We start from the raw sequence: 24,571 nt of genomic DNA, 5'->3' as shown, positions 1-24,571 counted from the left end.
TCCTTGTTCTACATCCCTTTTATGTATTCTTGTTTTACAAATAAATTGATACATATATGTTTGTATGAATGCACACACATACGGTGTCAGTAGAGTAAGTGACATTATAAAAACATTTAACTAAATCCCAGCACTTTGGGAAGCCAAAGCAGGCAGATCACGAGGTCAGGAGATCAAGACCTTCCTGGCTAACACAGTGAAACCCTGTCTCTACTAAAAATACAAAAAATTAGCTGCCGTGGTGGCACATGCCTGTAGTCCCAGCTACTCAGGAGTCTGAGGCAAGAGAATCGTTTGAACCCGGGAGACAGAAGTTGCAGGGAGCTAAGATCATGCCACTGCACTCCAGCCTGGGCGACGGAGCGAGACTCCATCCCAAAAAATAAAATAAAATAATAAAATACAAAACATTCAACTACCAAATTATGATTTAAATGACACTAAATATCTTTGATTCAAGTTACACATAGCAAGGGTTTAGTGGGGCTACAGGTTCTGCAAATGAAGCCTTACAATTAAAAAACAGGTTTAATTGGATAAAGGAAAGGCTCCAAAGTATGCACTGTACACTTAACACCTGTACTGATCTTTAAGTTAAACTTTCAATCAGTAGAAAAGATCCTTTACTCATTTATATACCGATTAAAGAGAGGTAAATAATAGATTTGTTTTCTTTTGCATGTTTTCATGCTATTTTTAATTATATTTTATATATTCTAAAATTTACAAAAATGTCAATGTTTGCTTGGCAGATCCTGCGAGTTCTTGGTGAAAATGCAATTGCTGTTCGAACAAAAGCCATGAAGTGTTTGTCTGAGGTTGTTGCTGTAGACCCCAGTATTCTAGCAAGGGTAAAAGCAAAAATGATTCTTTCTTTTCTATTCAAATTGGAATAGTCACTCTATTTAGGTATAAATTGCTTTTTTTTCTTCATTTTTCTTTAGCTTGATATGCAACGAGGTGTTCATGGACGATTGATGGATAATTCAACTAGTGTCCGAGAAGCAGCAGTAGAATTACTAGGTCGATTTGTCCTTTGTCGACCTCAGCTTGCTGAACAGTATTATGATATGCTGATTGAAAGAATATTGGTGTGTTTGTTTGTCATTTTTATAATGATTCATGAATATAATTTTGCCTTTCAAGTATCATGTTTTGTTTTAAAGTGTTAAGCTAGAAAAATAAATGTACCAATTACATATTTATATTGTCTAATTTATGAACTATTGCCACTTTCTAAACAAGTACATATTTTCAAGAATAGCCCTTGCAGTATCATAAAACAAATCATTGGTAATAATTGGATTCCTTTTTTCAGTTGCTATTTCTTTTTAATTACACCAGTTTACAATGAGTAGATGATAGGAGCCACATGGGATAGTTAAATGTTTTTGAACAAGAATCTAGAGTGATTTTATGTATATATGTATGTATGTATATATATAAACAAGAAGAATTATTTCAGTGAGAGACAAGTACAGAGCGTTGGTATCTGACAATATTTTTGGATCCCTTATGTGCATCTTCTTGCTTCCTTAAAGCTAAGTAATGATGAGCTCAGATACCTACAAGTTAAGCCCAAAAGTTCTTTGAGGTTTAAGAGCAAACTTAAGAAGTTCTGCATACATCATGGAATTCTCTGGCTCTGAAGCATCTTTCTGAAAAATAAAAGGAAACATTGGCATTAGGAAATACCTGTGGAATCTCCACACTACCCACTGCAGGCATATTGACTTACTGTAGAACTCAACATAGATGCACTAGTGCACAAAATCAAGTATTACCTCAATGACAAGAGTTTATTTTGTCACCCTTGGCCTAGTATCAGAACATTGTGTGACAGAAGTATAGAGTAATTTTTAGCTTCAACTAGGCATAAATTTTGGTTAAGAAACAAATAATTTAGAGAAAGGCTGGAAAATTTTTTTTCCTTCTTAGGGTTTCCATCACATGATTCCCAAATATCTAATGAACTCTGGTATTGGTAACCCTAGTAAAATATCCTAAAATATTTTGGGAATTGCTAAAATCACATAATGGAGATTAATAACTTTGCACACTACATGTCTGATGCTTTTATTTTAAAACTCTAAATATGAAAGTTTGTTAAAGAAAATAGTACAGTGAACACCCTTGTACCTACCTCCATACTTGATCTGTACTTTCTGCTAAATTATTTTAAGTCAAACATCTTTTACTACTTTTCTTGTGAACACTTCAGTTTGAATCACCAAAAAAATACTGTGCTGTATAAACAAACCATTATCTCACCCAAATTAACACTCTCTAATATCATCTGAATACTAGTTCTTAGATCCTCCGTTGTCCTAAAAATGTTTTTTCATTCTTCTTTTTTAAGAATCAGAATTCAGTCAAAGGTAATATGTTGCATTTGGGGGTCATGTCTTCAAATTGAAGACTATATTCTTCTTTTTTTTTTCTTTTTTACATACTTCCCATATGACATTGACTGATTAAAAAGGCCTGATCCTTTGTTACCTTCCCATGCTTTGTTTAATTTAACTGGTGTTTTGTGTCTCTTATAAACCATAAGATAGGCCAGGTGCAGTGCCTCATGCCTGTAATCCCAGCTCTTTGGGAGGCTGAGGCAGGTGGATCACCCAAGATCAGGAGTTTGAGACCAGCCTGGCCAACATGGTGAAACACTGTTTCTACTAAAAACACAAAAATTAGGTAGGCATGGTGGTATGCGCCTGTAATCCCAGCTACCTGGGAGGCTGAGGCGGGAGAATCACTTGAGCCTGGGAGGCAGAAGTTGCAGTGCGCTGAGATCGCACCATTGTACCCCAGCCTGGGCGACAAGAGCAAAACTCCATCTCAAAAAAAAAAAGAAATAACCATAAGATAATGCCAAAGGTTTGATTAGATTCAGGTTAAACAATTTTATGAAGTAACTTTATAAGTGATACTTTGTGTGCTGTTTAAGTGCCAGACACTATATTAAAGCTTACGTTTGTTTTCTTGTTTAATTTTTACAAGCGTATACTTCTAGTCTTGTGTCCAGGGCTTAACTAGAAAATATGTTTCTATATATTAGATATCATACTTTAAAAGTAAAGACAATATAATAAAACAACGCATTTATAGTAGCAGAAAGCATGTAAAGAGCAAATATGTCAAATGTGTTTATCATGTTAACAAATAGCGAACATACTGCGTGTGGATACGTATTTTCTAATTTCACACGTAAGGCATCTCACTTTTTCTGACACTTAAAAATACCTTTCTGTTTTAGGATACTGGTATCAGTGTCAGGAAAAGAGTAATAAAGATTCTCAGAGACATTTGTATTGAACAGCCAACATTTCCAAAATCACAGAAATGTGTGTAAAATGATTCGCAGAGTCAATGATGAAGAGGGCATTAAGGTAATGTTGACTTTTAAATTTATTTTCATTAATGTTTAAAATAAGTTAAATGTTTATTGCACCTAAATGTTGATTTTAAATATATCCAAAACTTTACAGTGAATCATCGTTTTAGTTTATAAACTTAAGAAAATACTTTAATACTTTTTTATTTCTAGATTTTATTTTAATTATTATAATCTGATCTTAACCAACCAGTTCCACAATGATAATATCTATTTAAGACTGGCCATAGTAGCTCATGCCTATATCCCAGCACTTTGGGAGGCCAAGGCAGGAGAATGACTTGAGGCCAGGAGTTGAAGATCAGCCTGGGCAACATAGTAAGAATCCTATTTCTATAAAAAATAAAATAATGTAAATACTTTTTAAAAATTTCGCCAAACATAGTAGAGCATTCTTGTAGTTCCAGCTACACTAGAGACTGACACAGGAAGATTACTTGAGCCCAGGAATTCAAGGCTGCAGTGAGCTATAATCTTGCTGCTGCACTTCTGCCTGGGTAACAGAGTGAGACTCCATCTCAAAAAATGTGCATGTGTGTGTTAATTGACTTATTGATTGTTATTATAGAGATTGCATTATATTCAAAGGTTTCTCATGGATTATTTTAATTTTCAAATGTTATGTTTTTACTTTTCTAAATTATTAGATAAATACTTTGTTTCATTATGTTAAGTGAAATAAGCCAGGCACAGAAAATAGCACATATTTTCACTCATGTGGAAACTTAAAAAAATTTATCTCATAGGATAGAGAATAGAATGATGGTTAGCAGAGGGAGGGAAGGGTTGTGAGGAGTTGAATAAAGACGGGTTGGTTCACGGTTATCAAAAATACACCTAGAAGGAATAAAATTTAGTATTCAGTAGCACAATAGGGTGACTATAGTTAACAATAATTTATTGTACATTTCAAAATAACTAGAAGAGTGGAAATGGAATGTTCCTAACACAAAGAGATGATAAATGCTTGAGGTGATGGATACCCCAGTTATCCTGATTTGATCATTATACATTGTATGCTTGTATCAAAAGTTCAAATATACTTCATAAATGTGTACAGCTATTATGTATACATAAAAAAAATTTTAGTCCTAAATTCTTTAGTAAATTTACATTTATATGTTATAATATATATAATTGTTCCTTTTTTTAAGTTTAGCAAACACTGTAACAACAACTTCTCCAAAAGCAGTAAATACATTTTTTAGTTTGATCATAAACATTTGAGTGTATATAGTATGAAGAAGTTCCAGGCTAGGGATAGTATCACCCATTCATATTGTTTAAAATCTTTACCAAATTGAAAATTTTATAGTTTTGAGAAATTGGTAGTTTTAGAAAAAACTGAGGAAATTAATACCAGAAATTCCTGGCAATTTCTGTTTTGATTAGTTATTTATAGCTTTGTGTTGGGCCTAATGATAATTTGGAATTGTGAAATTGCCATATTTGTTATAATTAGTTAATTTGAAATTTCTCTTTCTTCTAGAAATTAGTAAATGAAACATTCCAGAAACTCTGGTTTACTCCAACTCCACACAGTGACAAAGAAGCAATGACAAGGAAAATTTTAAACATTACCGATGTGGTAAGAAGGACTGGAACAAGGGTGTGGTCACTGTTGATCCAGACCTAATTGAGGCCTACGTGTCTTATGAAGGAAGAGACAATAATGAGATATTTCATTAATCTTGACATTTCGTACTGCTGCCTTTACTTTATGTATCTGGAGATGCTCAAGGGATGCAAGTAACATGTCGTTGATGTTTCCGTATAGCCCTACTTCTTGGCATTAATTGATGTAAACACTGATACTGAGATTTTCCTATTCCTCCAGCAATTAAAAACAGGGAGGGAAAGGAGAAATGGAAGAACAGATACAATCACCCAAGGGTAATAATCTGCAAAGATAGTAATGCCTACTTTTTTCAGAAATTATGAATATGGATTAGCTAAATTTTTTTATTATGCATAAGCTATACATTTTGTGTTTTAATGTAAGAAATTTTTGCCAGTCACAGTGGTATATGCCTATAATCCCAGCTGCCCAGGAGTCTGAGATGGGGGATCAAGAGATCCTTGAACCAGGAGTTCAAAGCTGCAGTATACTGTAATCATGCCTGTGAATAGGCACTACACTCCAGCCTGGGCAATATAATAGCAAGATCCCTCAAAAAAAAAAAAAAAAAAGAAATTCTGTATATTCAATTACATCATCTTCTAAATTTCTGTTGATGTCTTTAAAATGTGCCATCTAGAAGGGTAATAAGAAACAAATATTTTTGTTCTTACTGTTTAAGATATTGCAGATTTTCCTCACAGACTGTAGTTCAAGTTATTGTGCCATTTTAAACTTGTGCCACTTTAAACATTTAGTGCCATATTAAACTTCAATACATTAAACTAATTTCTTCAATGTTATCCAAGACATTTTTAGAATAAAGTTCTATAACATTAGTAAATAGTTGTGTCACTGAAAAAATAGTTTACTTTAAAAATAAACTTTTGAATTGAGAGAATTGAAACATGTTTCAGGCTAAAGCATAACAAAAGTGTATTTTATTCAGATTTTTAAATATATTTCTAACTTTGATACTTTTCATCACCCCTTAGGTTGCAGCATGCAGAGATACTGGATATGACTGGTTTGAGCAACTCCTTCAAAATGTGAGTGTTCTTTTGACTCCTGGTAACATAGAATTTAATAGGTTAGGTTTTTTTGTTTTGTTTTGTTTGACTATGATTTAAAAAAACCTTTTGAGTTCTTTTGGTAGGGAAAATTTATTTCAATATGTTAGGCTGGATGATTTTGTTAATTTCTCTAATTCAGCTGCCTGGTTTTTTTGTTTGTTTTTTGAGACGGAGTCTTGCTCTCTCGCTGTCGCCCAGGCTGGAGTGCAGTGGCACAATCTTGGTTCACTTCAACCTCCACCTCCTGGGTTCAAGCAATTCTCTGCCTCAGACTCCAGAGTAGCTAGGATTACAGGTGTCCGCCACCACGCCCGGGTAATTTTTGTATTTTTAGTAGAGATGGGGTTTCACCATGTTGGCCAGGCTGGTCTCAAACTCCTGACCTCAGGTGATCTGCCTGCCTCGGCCTCCCAAAGTGCTGGGATTATAGGCATGAGCCACTGCACCTGGCCTTCAGTTGCCTATTATAGAAGTAAGTTTTCTGAATCATTAACTAAAATTCTATCTTACTTTCTTTCCAGATAATTTTTTTCTTTAATCTCTGTAAATAATAGATGCAAGATTTATAAATGGATCAATATATTGCATTAAAAATATAATTACATGATTTAGTATGTTATGCATAGAATTTCCTTTAGTAGTACAGAATCAAACCACAACTAGTGGTTTTTTTTAAGTTTCATAAATAGAAATGTTTATCTCCCTGTGAGTTGTTAAATTTTTTATTTTAGAAAATTTCACATAGGCAGAAATATCCATCACTCAGCTTCAAAAATTACCAGCATTTTCACCGCCTTGTTACAGCTATCCTTCCCCTATCTGGTTTTCTCCTTTTCTTTCTTTCTTCCTTTGTTTTCCATAATCCTTTTATTTATTTTTTTTTTTTGGGAGACGGAATCTCACTCTGTCACCCAAACTGGAGTGCAGTGGCACCATCTCAGCCAGCTCACTGCAACCTCCGCCTCCCGAGTTCAAGGGATTCTCCTACCTCAGCCTCCCAAGTAGCTGGGGTTACAGGCACTTGCCACCGCACCCAGCTAATTTTTGTATTTTTAGTAGAGATGAAGTTTCACCGTGTTGGCCAGGCTGGTCTCAAACTCCTGACCTCAGGTGATCTGCCCACCTCGGCCTCCCCAAGTGCCGAGATTACAGGCATGAGCTACCATGCCCAGCCTGTAATACTTTTAAAACAAATGCCAAACTTTATATTATCTCACTCATAGATACTTTAGCATCTGTCTATCTGTAGCAGATAATGGCTTAAAAAAAATTATCATTTATATCAAAATAGTAATGCATTATTCCATAACTAATACCTATTCAGCGTTCATATTTTCCTGTCTCAAAAATGTATTTATAGTTGGTTTGCAGTTGCTTTGGTTGATATACTCTTAAGTCTCTTATAATAGTTTGCCCCTTAACTCCCTTTTCTCATGCCACTTGTATGTTTTTCTGTAGAATCTCCCACATTCTGGATTTAATAGGTCACTTTTTTTCTGGTGTCATTTAAGTTGTTCCTCCATCCACCATTTTTCAAGTAAACTCTTAGTGAAATCTAGAGGCGTAATATGATTAAAGTTCAATTTTTAATCTGGGAGACAAATACCTCATAGGTGGTGGTGAATATTATTGCATCACAGCAGGAAGCACATGTCTAGTTGTCCCATTTTCAGTGATTGATCTTCGATGAATTTAAGTGATGATATACAGTCATGTAACCTCCAGCACAATGAACATAGAGGATATTACCCTAAAAAACTTCCTCATGCCTTTTTGCAGTTGATCCTCTGTTCCTGGCCCTAGAAAACTATTGATCTACTTTTTGTCACTATAGTTGTACCTTTTTAGAAGTTCTTATCAATGGAATCATACAGTCTGCAATCTTGTGTTTGACTTTTTAAACTTAGAATGTTGATTCATTCTTGTTGCTAATATATTAATATACCTTTTTATTGCTGAGTAGTTTCAATGGCATGGATATATCATAATTTCATTATTCACCATTTTGTGGACTTTTGGGTTCTTTCCAGTTTGGGGGTGTTATGAATAATGCTGCTGTGAATATTGGTGTATAAGGTTTTATGCAGTTGTATGTTTTCATTTATCTTGGGTAAATTCCTAGGAATGTGATTACAGGGTCATATGGTGAGTGAGAAACTGTCAAAATGTTTTTCCAAAATTACTAAACCATTTTTCATTTCCACTATCAGTGTGTGAAAGTTCCAGTTGCTCTACATCCTCATCAATTCTCGTTATTGTCAGTCTTTTTTAAAAAACTTTAGCCATTTTGGTGTGATGGTAAAAGTAGTACATTACTTTCTTAAGATGTCTTTTAAAAAACCTTCATGGTGTTTTCAATGTGTAAATCTTAGACTGTCTTCTTAAATCATCTTTCATTTCATATTTTTACATGATATATTTGGCATCATTTCTTTCCTAAATCAAATAATTAGCTCTATATCACAGAGCCTTATGACCACCTTAGTTAAGTTTATGTCAGCCATCCCAAAAGGTACATCATGTTTTCTAAAAGGCTCTAAATCATGTATTTCGTTTGATAGTTACTATAAATAATCAAGTAAGAATTCAATGTAACTATCAGAAATGTCACTATTTAGGATTACTAAAAAGAATCTAAAATAATATCCTTCTGTATTAGCAAATTAGCAGAAAGGACATGACCATTTTTATAATCTCTTAGCAATGATAGTTTTACTTGTACATTCTTTGTATCTTTATTCTCTAGTCCCATTTATTTAGTTAGTAAGTTAGTTTATTCATCCTATTCATGCCCCCTATTCTATGCTTTCCTACTTTAGTTTCTGCCAACAACTTAGTTTACCAATGATACTGTAACTTTGTGATATATTTCCTTATACTAGCAGAGTTTGCTTTAGTGAAAGAAAACAAACTCAAATGTGTATATATATACACATACCCATATATATATGACAGAAACATAACTCCTGTGAGCAATTATAACGTGTATGCATAAATGTTAAGAGAAGCTAGGAAGGATATAAAGAATGGACTGCTGTAGTTATTACAAATTCTTGAGTCCAGAATAATTGACATGCTTACTGTTTTTACATGAGCACATATACATGCATTGCGTTCAGTCCAATTTCAGATATTTCTAAATTTTATTTTGGATTGGGTTTTGGGGGTTTTGTTGTTCTTGATTGTTTTTTGTAGATCATTGACTCTTCCCAATTATTGAATATGTTTTTCTAGGGAAACTTGAAGTACTACTGAAATAGCTTCAAATTCCCACATGTACTAAACTCTGTTCGTTGTCTAAATAATTATGTTAGTATATCTTTTTTTTTTTTTGGAGACAGAGTCTTGCTCTGTCATGCAGGCTGGAGTGCAGTGGCACCATCATGGCCCACTGTGACCTCAACGTCCCTGGCTCAAGCAGTCCTTTGTCCTCAGCCTCCCATGTAGCTGGAACCACAGGCATGCCTTACCATGTTTAGCCTCTTTTGCTTTTTTTTTTTTTTTTTTTTTTTTTTTTTTTTGAGACAGGATGTCACTGTATTACTCAAGCTTAGTATATCTTTTTTGTTTTTGTTTTTTTTTTTGTTTTTGAGGCGGAGTTTCACTCTTGTCGCCCAGGGTGGAATGCAGTGGTGTGATCTCCGCTCACTGCAACCTCCGCCTCCTGGGTTGGAACAATTCTCTTGCCTCAGCCTCCTGAGTAGCTGGAATTACAGGCACCCACCACCACGCCCAGCTACTTTTATTGTATTAGTAGAGACGGGGGTTTCACCATGTTGACCAGGCTGGTCTTGAACTCCTGACCTCAGGTGATCTGCCCGCCTTGGCCTCCCAAAGTACTGAGATTACAGGCACAAGCCACCGTGCCTGGCCAGTGTATCATTTTTAAATGTATGGTGCTATCATTCCTTTATAACCTTTAACAATTCATTGTTTTTTGGCATTTTTCAGTAGGATGTGGAAGAATAACTTCTGTCATGAAGGTCCTCACATTTTTTTTATTTCTAAAATGTACTCCAGTTAGTTTAAACCACTACCATAAATTGAGTAGCTCTTCATGACAGTCTTCTTCAAAAAACACATCCATAGCCCTGTGATGGGTACAAAAAATTAAATAGATTTTACAATGCCATTCATTTGACTTATTTATGATCTGAGACTGATCCTTTTTCAGTTTGTAAGGAAAATATAGGCAATGAAAAACAGTTAAGGGTTACCCATGTTTCATCTGTTCCTGTCCTTTGTAATCCAGAGCAAGATCTTTCTGAGTTTACAATGAAATATTTTATCTTTATCAACCAGTGAATGGATACACTGTGATGATTCCATACAATGTAATAGTACTCCACATCAAAAAAGAACAGACTATCAAAACGTACAGCAACATAAATAATGAAAACATTGTGCAGAGTAAAAGAAGCCTTACATAGAAGAGTACATACTATAATTCCATTTATACAAAATTCTAGGAGAGGTAAAGCTAATCTATACTGGAAAAAATCAGAAGAGTGGCTGCAGGGAGCTGGGGATTGACTGGGAAAGGACATGAGGGAACTTTCAGGGATGATAGTCGTCGTCTCTAGCAGTGGTTCTAAAAGTTACCAGTATTACCTGGGGATTTATTAGAAATGCAAATTCTCAGGCCCTGCTCCAGACTTAATTCATCAGTAACTCTGAGGGTAGAGCCCATAATTCTGTATTTTAACAGTCTCTCTCCAGATGATTCAGATATAAGTTAAAGATTGAGAACAACTGTTCTGTATCTTGGTGAACTTGAGTTACAATGGTAAATGCATTTGACAAAACTGAGCAAATGTACACTAAAAATTTGTGCATTTTATTGCATGTACGTTTTATCTCAAGGAAAAAATGGGGAGTATACTGAAGTCTCCAGTTTACTTTGAAATGCGTTGGAAGTAAAATGGATATAGGTGTGTGTGTATGCATATGCATACATGTATACACACATGTTGTGTGTGTGTGTGTTCATCCCAGCAGAATAAAGTCTTAAAGGCAGGATCCTGGAGCCAGGCTCAGTAGCTTGCACCCGGAATCCCAGCCTCTCAGAAGGTTGAGGCAGGAGGATCATTTGAAGCCTGGAGTTTTAGACCAGCCTGGACAACATACTGAGACCCCATCTCTGAAAAACATAAATAAATAAAATTAGCTGAGCATTGTGGCCTGTGCCTGTAGATCCAGCTACTTGGGAGGCAGAGGCAGGAGGATCACTTGAGCACGGGATTTTTAGGGTGCAGTGAACTGTGATTATGCAACTGCACTTTCTTCTGGGGAACAGAGTGAGACCCTGTCTCACACACAAAAAATGTTTTTAATGGTAGAATCTAGATGATGGTGGTTAGAGAGTGTTCATGATAAAACTTTTTTCAACTCTTTTGTATGGCTGAAGTTTTCATAATAAAATATTAAGATGGTGTAAAATGTACCTATATCATTGGGAATGTTGGTACCTTTAAAAGGTATTTTTTAAATGAGCAAACTAAATTATACTTTAAAACAATTTTATGCACCTTGATTAGTTCTTTTATATTATGAGTGCATGGCTAATATATGTGTGTAGGTTAACATTAAAGTAGAAGAAATCATTTCAGAGTGGGCAAGAAAAAATTTTGATAAAATTCAATATCCTTGAATGATTACTTATAATAAACGAGGATAAAATGTAAATTCCTTAATCTGACAGATAAAACTACAAAACCTAAAATGAAAATAATGCAAAATGGGAAACTGTGAGCTTTCTTCAAAATCATGAATAAAAAAATTTAAATATATCAAGGTGATTGTGAAATATATATGGAAAAGCAGAGAAAAGGTAAAAATAAATAATTTCTGTAAAAGCTGGAACACTGACTTGCCTTACAAAATATCGGGACTTATTTTCAAAGATACATTACATAATTAACAGCAGTAATAAGTAGATCAGTACTAAATAGAACAATGGAACAGGATAGAGAGCCCAGAAAACAGGTTTACACAAATAGAATATGCTTGCTATAAAACAGACGTGGCACTGCAGATGATGGAGAAAAGATAGACTGTTTAGTAAATGGAGTTGGGCTATTTGACTGTCCATAAGAATTAAAAAAAAAAAAAAAGATTCCTACTCCAACTGAAAAATCAACTCCATATAGATTAAAGGAGAACTTTAAAACTTTTAGAATAAAATATAGGAGAAAATATTTTTTTAATTATATATATATAATGGCTTTTATTAAGAAACACATTGATTTACAGTTTCTATATAACTTTATCTTCTTTCACATTTTCAGAAAAGTTGCAAGGATTACACAAAGAAGTCTTCATTTGGATTCACCAATTCCTTACATTTCCTCCCATATGCTCTATGGCACTGATCTTTTTTTCTGAGCCATTTGAGTGTATTTATGTATTGTTAGTTTACACTAAATTAGTAGTGTGCATTTTCTTAATACAACAACGTTATCTTACATTACCACAGTGCGATTATCAAAACTGGGAATTATATCATAGATAAAATACTAATATCTAACTTCGGTCCATACTCACATGTTGCCAATTGTCTCACTGATGTCCTTAATGGCTCCTTGTTTTCCTAGTCTAGAATAATGCATTGCATTTAATTGACAATTCTTTTCAGTCTCATTTAACCTAGAAAATTATCTGTGTTTTCTTGCCCTTGACATTTAAACGGTACAGTCAAGTTAATTTGTTAAATGACTTTTAATTTTGTTTTCTGTGATAATTTCTTATAATTGAATCCAGGTTATAAATTTTTGGCAGAAATGCTACAGAAATAATATTGTGTTCTTCTTAGGGCACAATATCAGGAAACACATGATATTGGCTTGTTCCTATATTGGTATAGATAAAATTAGATCACTTGTATAAGATTGTGTCTGCCAAATCTCCTCACTGTAAAGTTAATATTATTTTTCTTAGTAATTGGTGTGTTTTGTAAGAGATATTTCAAGAATATAAGTATGAACTATTTTAAAATATAAATATCACATACATGAAAGTGATTATAAATATCTGGTTATTCATCAGATGTTCACTAAGTAGTTTTAGCATCCACAGGTATCTTTCTAACTCCATTATTCTCTCCATCATTACCATTAGACGTTACATAGTAAGAAGTAGTTTTACATTCTTTTTATTTATGCATTTATTAATTTATAATCAAAAGGACTCAGGGAATCCTATTTTATCTAATGGATTATATTTTGTGATGATTGCTATTTATTTTAATCCCCTTATTGCCCCAGATTTGACCAGTAGGAATCCTTCAAACTGGTCATCATATTATTTTTATATGTCTCTTCATTCTTTAAATACTCATTTCCTTTTTGTTATAGCATGATTCTCTAAGCTCATTTCATACTTTCCCTGACCCAGCACTGCAATCAGCCTTTTCTCTGATTATTTTATTGTAGTAAGATATGGAATTTAAAAATCAAAATATAGGTCTATGTGTACTCATTGCTAATGTTATATGTGTGCTACTAGTTCTTTGCTGTCAAATATAATAGGTACATCAACATGTGGTTATTTTAATTTAAATATAAATCAATTACAATAAATGCTTTTTAAAATAAGTTTTTCAGTCGTACTAGCCACATTCAAAGTGCTTAATAGCCAAATGTGGCTAATAATAGGATAAACAGCACAGATAGGAAACATTCTGTCATGGCAGAAAATTCTATTAGATAATTCTGTTCTAGACTCACTCAGTGAAAAAAGCTAGAAGGTATATGCACAAACATATATAAACTAAACACATATAAGGATTGAGCATTCCTACTTTAAAAATTCAAAATCCAAAATGCTCCAAAATCTGAGACTTTTTGAGTGCCAACATTATGCAATAAATTAAAAATTCCACATTTACACCTTTATTTCTGATGGCTCAACATATACAACTTTGCTTCATGCACACAATTATTTACCATATTGTATAACATTATCTTGAGACTATGTGTATAAGGTGTATACGAAGTTTAAATAAATTTCATGTTTAGACTTGGGTCCCACCTACAAAATATCTCATAATGTATAGGCAAATATTTCAAAATGCAAAAATACCTGAAATCTGAAACACTTCTGGTCCCAAGCATTTTGGATAAGGGATACTATCCTGTTTATAATATACAGACATACATGTATGTGTGTGTGTATTTATCTCTCTCTATATATATGATTTCAGAGATCTTGTTATAACCTCAATTACATAAAACTTTCTAATTTTCCCCTTTTAAGTNTTTAAATGGCGTGGTCTTGCTGTGTTGCCCAGGCTGGACTCAAATTCCTAGGCTCAAGTGATCCTTCTACCTCAGCCTCTTGAGTAGCTGGGACTACAAGCATGTGCCACCATGCCCAGCCTGAATATATTTTTGATCTCTGGGTAGGAAAGGATGTCTTAAACAAGGGACAAAAACCATTAACCTTAAAAGATTGAAGTGAAAATACAAGTCACAAAATGGGAAAAGATATTTGGCACATATGTAATCAACCATTAATACCAAGAATAAATATGTAAGAACTCCTCTCCTACAAAACCAGTATAAGTCAAGTGTCCCAGTAGAAAAATAGGTAAAGTTCATTAATAGGCATTTCATGGAGAAAATAGCATATAGGGCCTATACTGTGTTCAAGCCTATTAGTAAAGTAAGAAATACAAATCAAGACCACTTTCTATACCATTTTATTGACAAAAGTGGAGAAGTCAGACAATCACAAGTGATGGAAAAGAGGGATCAGATAGTATCTCTTAATACAGATGATAATTGAGAAAATATTACAGCCACTTTGAAAAACAACAGTTTCATAAAATTATCTCATAAAAGCATTATCTTGTGAAATTGAACAATGCATGTATCTAATGACCCAGCAGTTCGACTTCAAGTATATATACACACAAAAGAATCTTGCATATTTGCATCAGGAGGCATATACAAGAATGCTTAGTTGTACTAAAATAGGGATTAACCTATCTACAAAAGAGTGGATAAATGAATTAAGATATAGGCAGACAGTGGGGTGTTGTACAGCAGTGAAAATCGGTCAAATACAGCTGTATGCAACAACCTAGATCATAGTGGCATAATGTTGAGTGAAAAAAGCAAATCTCAGAAGACTACATCAAGTATACTACCTTTTTAGAAAGTGGAAAATCAAAGAAAACTATAAATAGCATACAGCTTATACTTTTTTTAAAAACAAGTAGATGATAAATTTTCTGATAGTGATTACCTTACGTGTGAAACAGGAAAATGGGATAAGGGAAGGAGCACATTGGGAGATACGAGATATTAAAATTGTTCTTGATTTGGATTCAAATTATGCCATTATTTATTAGTAAATTAAAAGGGCATATACAAGTGGTAATGGTGTGTCATGAATCAAAATTTATGGTTAATTCTTTTGTGTGTACCTGAAGCCTTGGAAATGAAAGAGGAAAACCAAGGATGAGAGAGGGTAGTTTTCTACTCCTACTGTTAAATAAAAGACCAAGCTAGGCCGGGCGTGGTGGCTCATGCCTATAATCCCAGCACTTTGGGAGACTGAGGGAGGTGGATCCCTTGAGCCCAAGAGTTTAAGACCAGCTTGGGCAACATAGAGAACCCCATCTCTACAAACTATACAAAAATAAGCCAGGCATGTTGACTCATGCCTGTGGTCCCAGCTGTATGGGAGGCTGAGCCCGGGAGGTCAAGGCTGCAGTGAGCTTTGATTGTGCCACTGCACTCCAACCTGAGTGACAATGAGACACTGTCTCAGAAAAGATCAAACTAGAACGTGATATTAATAGGTGCTTTAAGGAAATTAGAGAATGGGGCAGGAAGAATTTGCGGTTCATAGTTGAAACCTAGTACATTGAAGCTGTCTACTTTATTTCTTTAAATTGGAGGAAAAGGGGCAGTTGTGTGTGTTATGTTACTCTGGTTGCTGTCAGTTGTTTTAATCATTTATGTATCTTATAGGGAAAGTTTCAGCTTGTGCTGCCCAAGCTTGTGCCCAACTATAAGCCACATACATTTTTTTAAATGTTAATTTCAATTTTTATTTTATTTTATTTTAATTCCTCAATTACAGTAGGTACATTGCAAGTGCTTAATAGCTGCATATGACTCTTGGAAACCATATTGGACAGCAAGGATATAGAACATTTCCATTATTGCAGAGAAAGTTATATTTAACAGCAGTGGAACTCTTCACAGAAATCAAATACACATTTAGATTCCTTCAATATCCTCAGAATTATATTAGCTAGCTTTTCTTAGCAAAACAGATATACCTTATGACTCTTCTGTTGACCTTTGATTATGAAAGATTAGATTGGTTTTACTTTTTAATATTTAGAATGATCTCTATCCTCATCTCATTATTCATAACACTTTTCTAGCATTGTTTGTGATTTTGCAAAGGATAATGCAGAAATTTACCCTTACGTTTTATAATTGCCTTTTAAGGTGCAGTTATTAATTATTTAAAATAATTCAGCTAGTATTGTGTGATACTATGTTTTTGATTGGAATAGGGAGAAAGGGAAGTTCATCTTTTCTACATCTTTCACATCTTACCTTAGGTCTTACACAGCAATTTAAGTACTTTGTAGTAAAATTGAAAGTATTGGTAAATTACTGGTTTATATTTTAAACATATATATTTTGTTTTATNTTGGAATAGGGAGAAAGGGAAGTTCATCTTTTCTACATCTTTCACATCTTACCTTAGGTCTTACACAGCAATTTAAGTACTTTGTAGTAAAATTGAAAGTATTGGTAAATTACTGGTTTATATTTTTAAACATATATATTTTTGTTTTATTAATTTGCACTTTGAGTACTAAATTGTTAATGACAAATTGAAAAGTGTATTACTTATGGACACTTTTAATGTGTTTATCTTATTACTGCCTAGTGAATAATTATACCGGGATTTTTTTTTGTATATATATATGTATAGTTGTTGAAGTCCGAAGAGGATTCCTCATATAAACCTGTGAAGAAAGCTTGTACTCAACTTGTTGATAACCTAGTTGAGCACATTCTTAAATATGAGGAATCTCTAGCTGGTAAGACATTTTATATATATATTGATCTTTAGTTGATTTTATAAGATATTTTAAATATTTTGAGCACATTTCTCATTTTCCCTCTGGCTCTGCTTGTCTAATGATTACTTCACTTTTAAATGAAATACATTTTGTTATATAGGTATCTGTTTGATGTTGTATCCTAGATTATATTGTTATGATTGGCTAAGATTATCTAGAGCATTGTAATAAAAGCGTGGGCCTCACCTCTTCCACATATCTTTTAATAGCATATTATAATTTTAGATGTCATTGAATAGGAGTAAAAATCCAGGGGCTAATATATATCTAGCTAATGATACTCATCACAAAACTGGTATCTTCTAAGTCATATAAAATTATCTCAAAATGAAATTGTTTTAGCTATTATAAAAAGTGTTTTTAAAAGATTTGTATTACATTCCTAAGATTTATTATTTATAATTGTTACCTAAAGTTTGCTTAATCTTGAGCTAGAAATTTGTTAAAATGTTTAAAATCACAAATTAAGTACTTAATATTTTATATTCTCTCTCATGTTATTTACCAATCACAAATCTGAAATTTTTAATCAATTATAAAGAAATGATTACTTAAGAAATATAAAAATTGGTCCAGGCGCGGTGGCTCACCCCTGTAATCCCAACACTTCGGGAGGCCAAGGCGGGTGGTGGATCATGAGGTCAGGAGATCGAGACCATCCTGGCTAACACGGTGAAACCCCGTCTCTACTGAAAATACAAAAAAAAATTAGCGTGGTGGGCACCTGTAGTCCCAGCTACTTGGGAGGCTGAGGCAGGAGAATGGCATGAACCCAGGAGGCGGAGCTTGCAGTGAGCCGAGATCGCGCCGCTACACTCCAGCCTGGGCAACAGAGCGAGACTCCGTCTCAAACAAATATATAGATAGATAGATGGATAGATATATAGATACCCATTGCTTGAAGCACATGAAGACTAGCATTACTTCCCATCTAACGCACATTAAGAGGAACAACGTCAGCCTCAGTTGTTCTCCAAAATTGGGAGCCAGTAGCCTCTAACAGCTGTCCATTTATGGCACCTATGGAAGTTGTTGATATGCTTTATATTTTTTATGCAGTCTTTTTTTTTTTTTTTTCCATGTGTACCTCTTTTTTTCTTTTATCTCCTTGTTCCAATTTTTTATTTTCCCCATCCTGGAATTTAGGGGTGATACTGATGTCCCTTAATGTTAAAAAGTTGCAATTTCCTCTAAAAATTTGTTTCCTAAGAACCAGTGTATTTCCTAATTAGCAATATTTTCTTCCCACCTGAACAGCATTTTGTTTAGAGCTGTCTTACAGCATTGTTCCAGTTTCTGTTTGTTGCTCCCATTTTTTAACATTCTTCTACCACAGCATCATCTCTTTTTTTCCCAGTACCCTTAGTTTCACCTCAGCTAAATTGCTAGCTTTTTTTCCCACATTCACTTCCTTTTTTTTTTTTTTTTTTTAAAGACAGGGTCTCACTGTGTCACCCAGGCTGGGTTGTAGTGGCATAATTATAGCTCACTGCAACCTAGAACTCCTGGGCTGAAGCAATCCTCCCACCTCGGCCTCCTGAGTAACTGAGACTACAAGTGCACATCACCACACCAGGCTAAATTTTTTATTTTTCTGTAGAGATGGGATTTCCCGTGTTGTCCAAGCTGATCTCAAATTCCTAGACTCAAGCCTTTTTCCTGTGATGGCCTCCCAAAGTGCTGGGATTACAGGTGTGAGCCATCACACCCAGCCCATTGATTTTAGATATAACCAATACCACATGTATTCCCAAAAGCCTATCCCTAAACTTCTCAATTTCCATTAGTATAAAACTTGCCTTCTGTAGAGAGCATGGCCTCTTCTTGTTCTTTATCTTGAGAATATGTGATTTCTATACCAAAGAAAAAATGAGATGGAGAAAGTCTATTATCATAAGAACTACTAATTCATTATATTGAGGACTATACTGGACCTATTTAGGGGATAATATTAAGTAATTTAAATAATATTCTGTATAATTTCCACTACCTTGTCATATTTTAGTGTCTTATTTCTCTGTTTGTTTTTCCAGACTCTGACAATAAAGGTGTGAATTCTGGAAGATTGGTAGCTTGCATAACCACTTTGTTCTTATTCAGCAAAATAAGACCCCAGCTCATGGTTAAACATGCAATGACTATGCAACCATACCTTACCACTAAATGTAGTGTAAGTATAGAGCTGTCTTATTCTTGTGTCTTACATAAAACATTAAGTGCTTTAAATTTAGAATTCACATGCGTCAACCACATTCTCACTGACAGATCAGCTGTGTCATTTACTTAGATATATGTTCTATTTGTAGCAAGTGATCTATAAACATCAAGTCTGACATATTATAAATAAAGTTCAGGTTCCATTTTGCTGTAAACTTCTCAAGCCAAACCCTCAGTAAATGCTTACTAAATGTTATAGCTATTGTTAAGATCTCAGAATGAATGAAGCAGAGTTCCTGTCTTTGAGAAATTTACTATCTTTTGGGTCCTGAACGTGTCTGTCATTTATAATATAATAAATATAAAAATCGATACCATTGCTCGAAGCACACAAAGACTAACATTACGTCCCATCTAATGCACATTATTGAGGAACAACAGTCAACCTCGGTCATTCTCCAAAATTGAGAGCCAATAGCCTCTAACGGAGGTCCATTTATGGCACCTAAGGAAGTTGTTGATATGCTTTATATTTTTCATACAGTCTTTTTTTATTTATTTATATTTTATAAATTTATTTTTATAATAGAACAATATATTAAATATGGAAAATCTATAATACCATACCAGAGATGTTAGGCTGTTGGTATTAACATACACTATGTTTTTCTAAAATACGGTGTGAGTAGTAAGAAATTGCTTAAGTAAAATTATCTAGCAAATAAAGATTTTAAAGTATATATGACAGCATAGTGAGTTAGGTGGTTTACATGTATAATCTCATTTACTTTATGAAGTAGGTACTATTATCTCTGTTTTACAGATAAGGAAACTGAAGCTTACCAGAGTATAAGTAACTGCTAAAAATACAAAATTTTAAAATACTCTTAAAACTTAACAAATATAAAAGGCTTCTCACATACTATGATCCTAATGTTCCTAAGGAGCTAATTTTAACTTTTCTCTACTACATTTGTTTTGCTGCTATGGTCAGTTTTTTTGATGATCTAAATTGCAAGCTCTAGGTGAAAACCTCAGGACTTCCTGAGAAAACTTTAAGAACTGAGGAGAGTAGTAAAGGATAATAAATACCTAAAACAACATGCATTTACTTCTGAGACACTAATTCTATCTTTAGGGTTTCTGTTAGATCCAGAAATATATTGGTTATTATTGTGGCTAATAATAATAGCTAATAATTTTTTAGCAAAGTACCAAGCATTGTGAAAATTTTACATGTATTTTATCTCATTTACTTTGTGAAGTAAGTACTATTATGATCTCAGTTTTACAGATAAGGAAACTAAAACTTAAAGAATATAAATAACTGGCCCAATGTCACACAGCCAACCAGTCCCAAAGCTAGAATTCAGCCCCATGTCTACCAGTAGAATCTGGACTATAATGAAACCTGTTATTTATTATTTATATTATAAATCGTCCTTGCATGATTTTGAACCAGTAATATTTTTAAACAAAATCACTTTTAAAATGTCTTGTACATCTTTTATGTATGTATGTACACAAATATTAAGTTTTATATAAATAAGAGTATCTCATACATGGTAAACTTTTTGTTTAACATTTCGTGTTTTTTGTTTTTGTTTTTATGTCCTATCTCCATCTTTATCCATCTTCCCTTCAGAATAAACGTCTTATAGTATCCTTAACATACTTTTATAGTTGTGGACACACAGGTATATATAAATGGTTGACCAGGTTTTGTAAAAATTGAATCATATAGATATTTATTAGGCATATTTGGTAATCTCATATTACCTGAGATTACCAAATCTAATCTAATATATCTAATTCCTTGTTTTAGATGGCTGTATATTATCCATTTTATGGATGTCCTATGATTTATTTAATCATTTCCCTATTTGGCAGGTGTTTACATATATCCTTTTGATCACCACTACAAACAATGTTTAAATAAACATTCCAATTTAAATACCTTTAAGTACTGACACCTTTATTTTGTTGGAACAGTTGCTGAGGAGTGGACTTGCTAGGTTGAAACAATGATTATTTTGGTTTTCATTTTTAATTGATCTTGCCATTTTGCAGTGGATGGGTTTTATACAACCTTTTGGAAAGCTGTATGTGACAATCATTGTCATTATTTTAGTACTCTTTGCCAGTCTAACAGGTGGAAAGGAATAATTCATTATTGGTTCAGTTTCCTTCCCTGACTGCAAAGAAGGTTGAGCATCTTTTCATGGTACTGACCAATTGGGCTTGCTTTTCTGTGAATTCACTATTTATATCATTTTCATATCATTCATCCATTTTACCTTTGAATTGTAGGCCTTTTTTTAGGAGAACTCTTTAAACAATTTAAATATTTTAGATATTAAGCCATCTTATAGTATATTTATTACAAATACTTTTCCCTGTTCTATTCTGTTGCTCTTTTACTTAATGGTTTCTGTCTTTCTTTAAATTTTTCTTCTGGAATTTAAGGTATTTCTTTTACTTGATTTTCCAGGCCAGTATATTAAGGGAAAGTTCAGAAAATGCTACGTTCTTTGAGATTGAGGCTCACACTGTCACCCACGCTGGAGTGCAATGCGCAATCTTGGCTCACTGCAACCTCCGCCTCCTGGCTTCAAGTGATTCTCCTTCCTCAGTCTCCCAAGTAGCTGGGATTACAGGTGCACACCACCACATACCTGGCTAATTTTTTGTATTTTTCGTAGAGACAGGGTTTCACTATGTTGGCCCGACTGGTCTTGAACTGCAGACCTTGTTGATCTGCCCCGCCTTGGCCTCCCAAAGTGCAGGGATTACAGGCATGAGCCACCGCGCCCGGCCTACTGTTTTTTGTTTTGTTTTTTTTAACGACACAGTCTGGCTCTGTTGCCCAGGCTGGAGTACAATCCTGCAATTTTGGCTCACTGCAACCTGCACCTCCCAGGTTCAAGCGATTCTCATGCCTCAGCCACCCGAGTAGCTGGGATTTTACAAGTGTGCACCACCACACAGCTAATTTTTGTATTTTCAGTAGAGACAGGGTTTTGCCATGCTGGCCAGGCTGGTCTTGAACTCCTGGCCTCAAGTAATCTGTGCACCTTGGCCTCCCAAAGAGCTGGGATTATAGGCATGAGCCACTGGGCCCAGCCACTACATTTTTTTGTTTGTTTGTTTTCAGGTAAAATGCTGGCACTGGTTCTCAAATTTATCCAACAAAAATTCTTCTATCCCTAGACCCACTTTAACTCGTTACAGGAAACAACAGGATTTCTATGTTACTTAAAAGAATTTATGTTTTCTTTTAATCCTGTGGGGATCCTAAAAGGAAGGATGAATATGATGTGGGAATTTTTTTTTTTTTTTTTTTTTTTTTTAATTAATACTCCTACAAGCCAAGTGGTGGGAATGTTTTTAACTAGTGTGTTAATAAGCTCAAAAAGTCCAAAATGGGCTGGGCACAGTGGCTCACGCCTGTAATCCCAGCACTTTGGGAGGCTGAGGCGGGCGGATCACGAGGTTAGGAGTTCAAGACCAGCCTGGCCAGCATGGTGAAACCCTGTCTCTACTAAAAATACAAAAATTACTCAAGCATGGTGGTGCGCACCTGTAGTCCCAACTACTTGGAAGACTAAAGCAGGAGAATCACTTGAACCTGGGGGGCGGAGGTTGCAGTGAACCGAGATTGCGCCACTGCCTCCGGCCTGGACAACAGGACGAGGCTCTGTCTCAACAAAAAGTCCAAAATGAATGCCGGTAATCCATTACTAACAATGAGGATTAGTAGCTTAAAAACTAGATTAAGGCTGGACATGATGGCTCACACCTGTAGTAATCCTAGCACTTTGGGAGGCTGAGGTAGGCAGATCACAAAACTTAACTGGGCATGGTGGGAGACTAGTTGTCGGTCCATATTCCTGACATGCTCATGCTTCTCCCTCCATACCTCCAGCTACTCTGGAGGCTGAGGCAGGAGAATCACTTGAACCCAGGAGGCGGAGGTTGCAGTGAGCCAAGATCGTGCCACTGCACTCCAGCCTGGACGACAGAGTGAGACTCTTGTCTCAAAAAAAAAGAAAAGCAAAAAAAAAAAAAAACTAGATTAAAACATGCATTGAAAGCCTTACTACACAAACACACACACGCACACACACACGCATACATAACTGATTGCCTTTGGGGAAGTGAACTGGGTGGCTGGAGGATAGATAGAAACAAGACTTTTTATTGTAAATCCTTTTCTACCTTTTGGTTTTTTTTTAAAAAGTCTCTACCTATTTTTTTAAACATGCTTATTAGTTTTTCTAATCAAAGAAATACACATTTAAATTTAAAGAAGTCCTAGGCTGAGCATGGTGGCTCACACCTGTAATCCCAGTGCTTTGGGTGGCCAAGGCAGGAGGATCACTTGAGGCCAGGAATTCACAACCAGCCAGGGCAACATAGTGAGACCCTGTCTCTACAAAAATGAAAATTAAGGCCAGGTGCAGTGGCTCACACCTGTAATCCCAGCACTTTGGGAGGCCAAGGCAGATGGATGACGAGGTCAGGAGTCCCAGACCAGCCTGGCCAAGATGGTGAAACCCCATCTCTACTAAAAATACAAAAATTAGCCAGGCATGGTGGTGGGCACCTGTAATCCCAGCTACTCGGGTGGCTGAGGCAGGGAGTTGCTTGAACCCGGGAGGCAGAGGTTGCAGTGAGCCAAGATCGCGCCACTGCACTCCAGCCTGGGCAACAGAGCAAGACTCCGTCTCAAAAAAAAGAAAAAAAGAAAATTAAAAAATTAACTGGGTGTAATGTTATGCACCTGTAGTCCTAGCTACTCGAGAGACTGTCAGGAAATTAGCTCAAGCTCAGGAATTCAGGATTGCATTGAGCTATGATTGTGCCACTGCACTCCAACCTGGGCAATGGAGCAAGACACTGTTTCTTAAAAATAAAGAAGCCTTTTGCCTAGTTCTGGGATTCTATGTTTTTTTATCTATCAGAGAATTTTAACACAGGGTTTCTCAGCCTCAGCACTGTTGACAGGACTAGATTATTCTTTGTTGTCAAGGATTGTTCTGTGCATTACAGGTTGTTTAGCAGCATCCCTGGCCTCTAGCCACTAGATGCCAGTAGTGGCTCCCATTGTGACAACCAAAAATGTCTCCAGACACTGCCAAGTACTCCTGTGTCAGGATACAGGGGAAGAAGCTTATTCCTGATTGAGAACTACTGGGTTAACATACACAGCTCGG

The 24,571-nt window shown here is 35.0% G+C and overlaps 1 protein-coding gene across 1 annotated transcript in view; it reads left to right on the top strand.

Annotated features, from left to right (window-relative positions):
- NIPBL (NIPBL cohesin loading factor) overlaps positions 1 to 24,571 on the top strand; it is a 202,594-nt gene that overhangs the window by 156,515 nt on the left and 21,508 nt on the right. The window contains 8 exon segments of the mRNA XM_017868906.1: positions 753 to 851; positions 945 to 1,091; positions 3,257 to 3,349; positions 3,351 to 3,389; positions 4,884 to 4,982; positions 6,008 to 6,061; positions 17,048 to 17,156; positions 19,232 to 19,368. Coding sequence (XP_017724395.1) covers positions 753 to 851; positions 945 to 1,091; positions 3,257 to 3,349; positions 3,351 to 3,389; positions 4,884 to 4,982; positions 6,008 to 6,061; positions 17,048 to 17,156; positions 19,232 to 19,368 — 777 coding nt within the window.

This window comes from Rhinopithecus bieti, unplaced genomic scaffold (genome assembly GCF_001698545.2).
Source record: "Rhinopithecus bieti isolate Rb0 unplaced genomic scaffold, ASM169854v2 scaffold_4911, whole genome shotgun sequence".
Lineage (NCBI taxonomy): Eukaryota > Metazoa > Chordata > Mammalia > Primates > Cercopithecidae > Rhinopithecus > Rhinopithecus bieti.
Note: the sequence above shows the minus strand (reverse complement) of the source record. Positions and strands in the feature narration are given on the sequence as shown.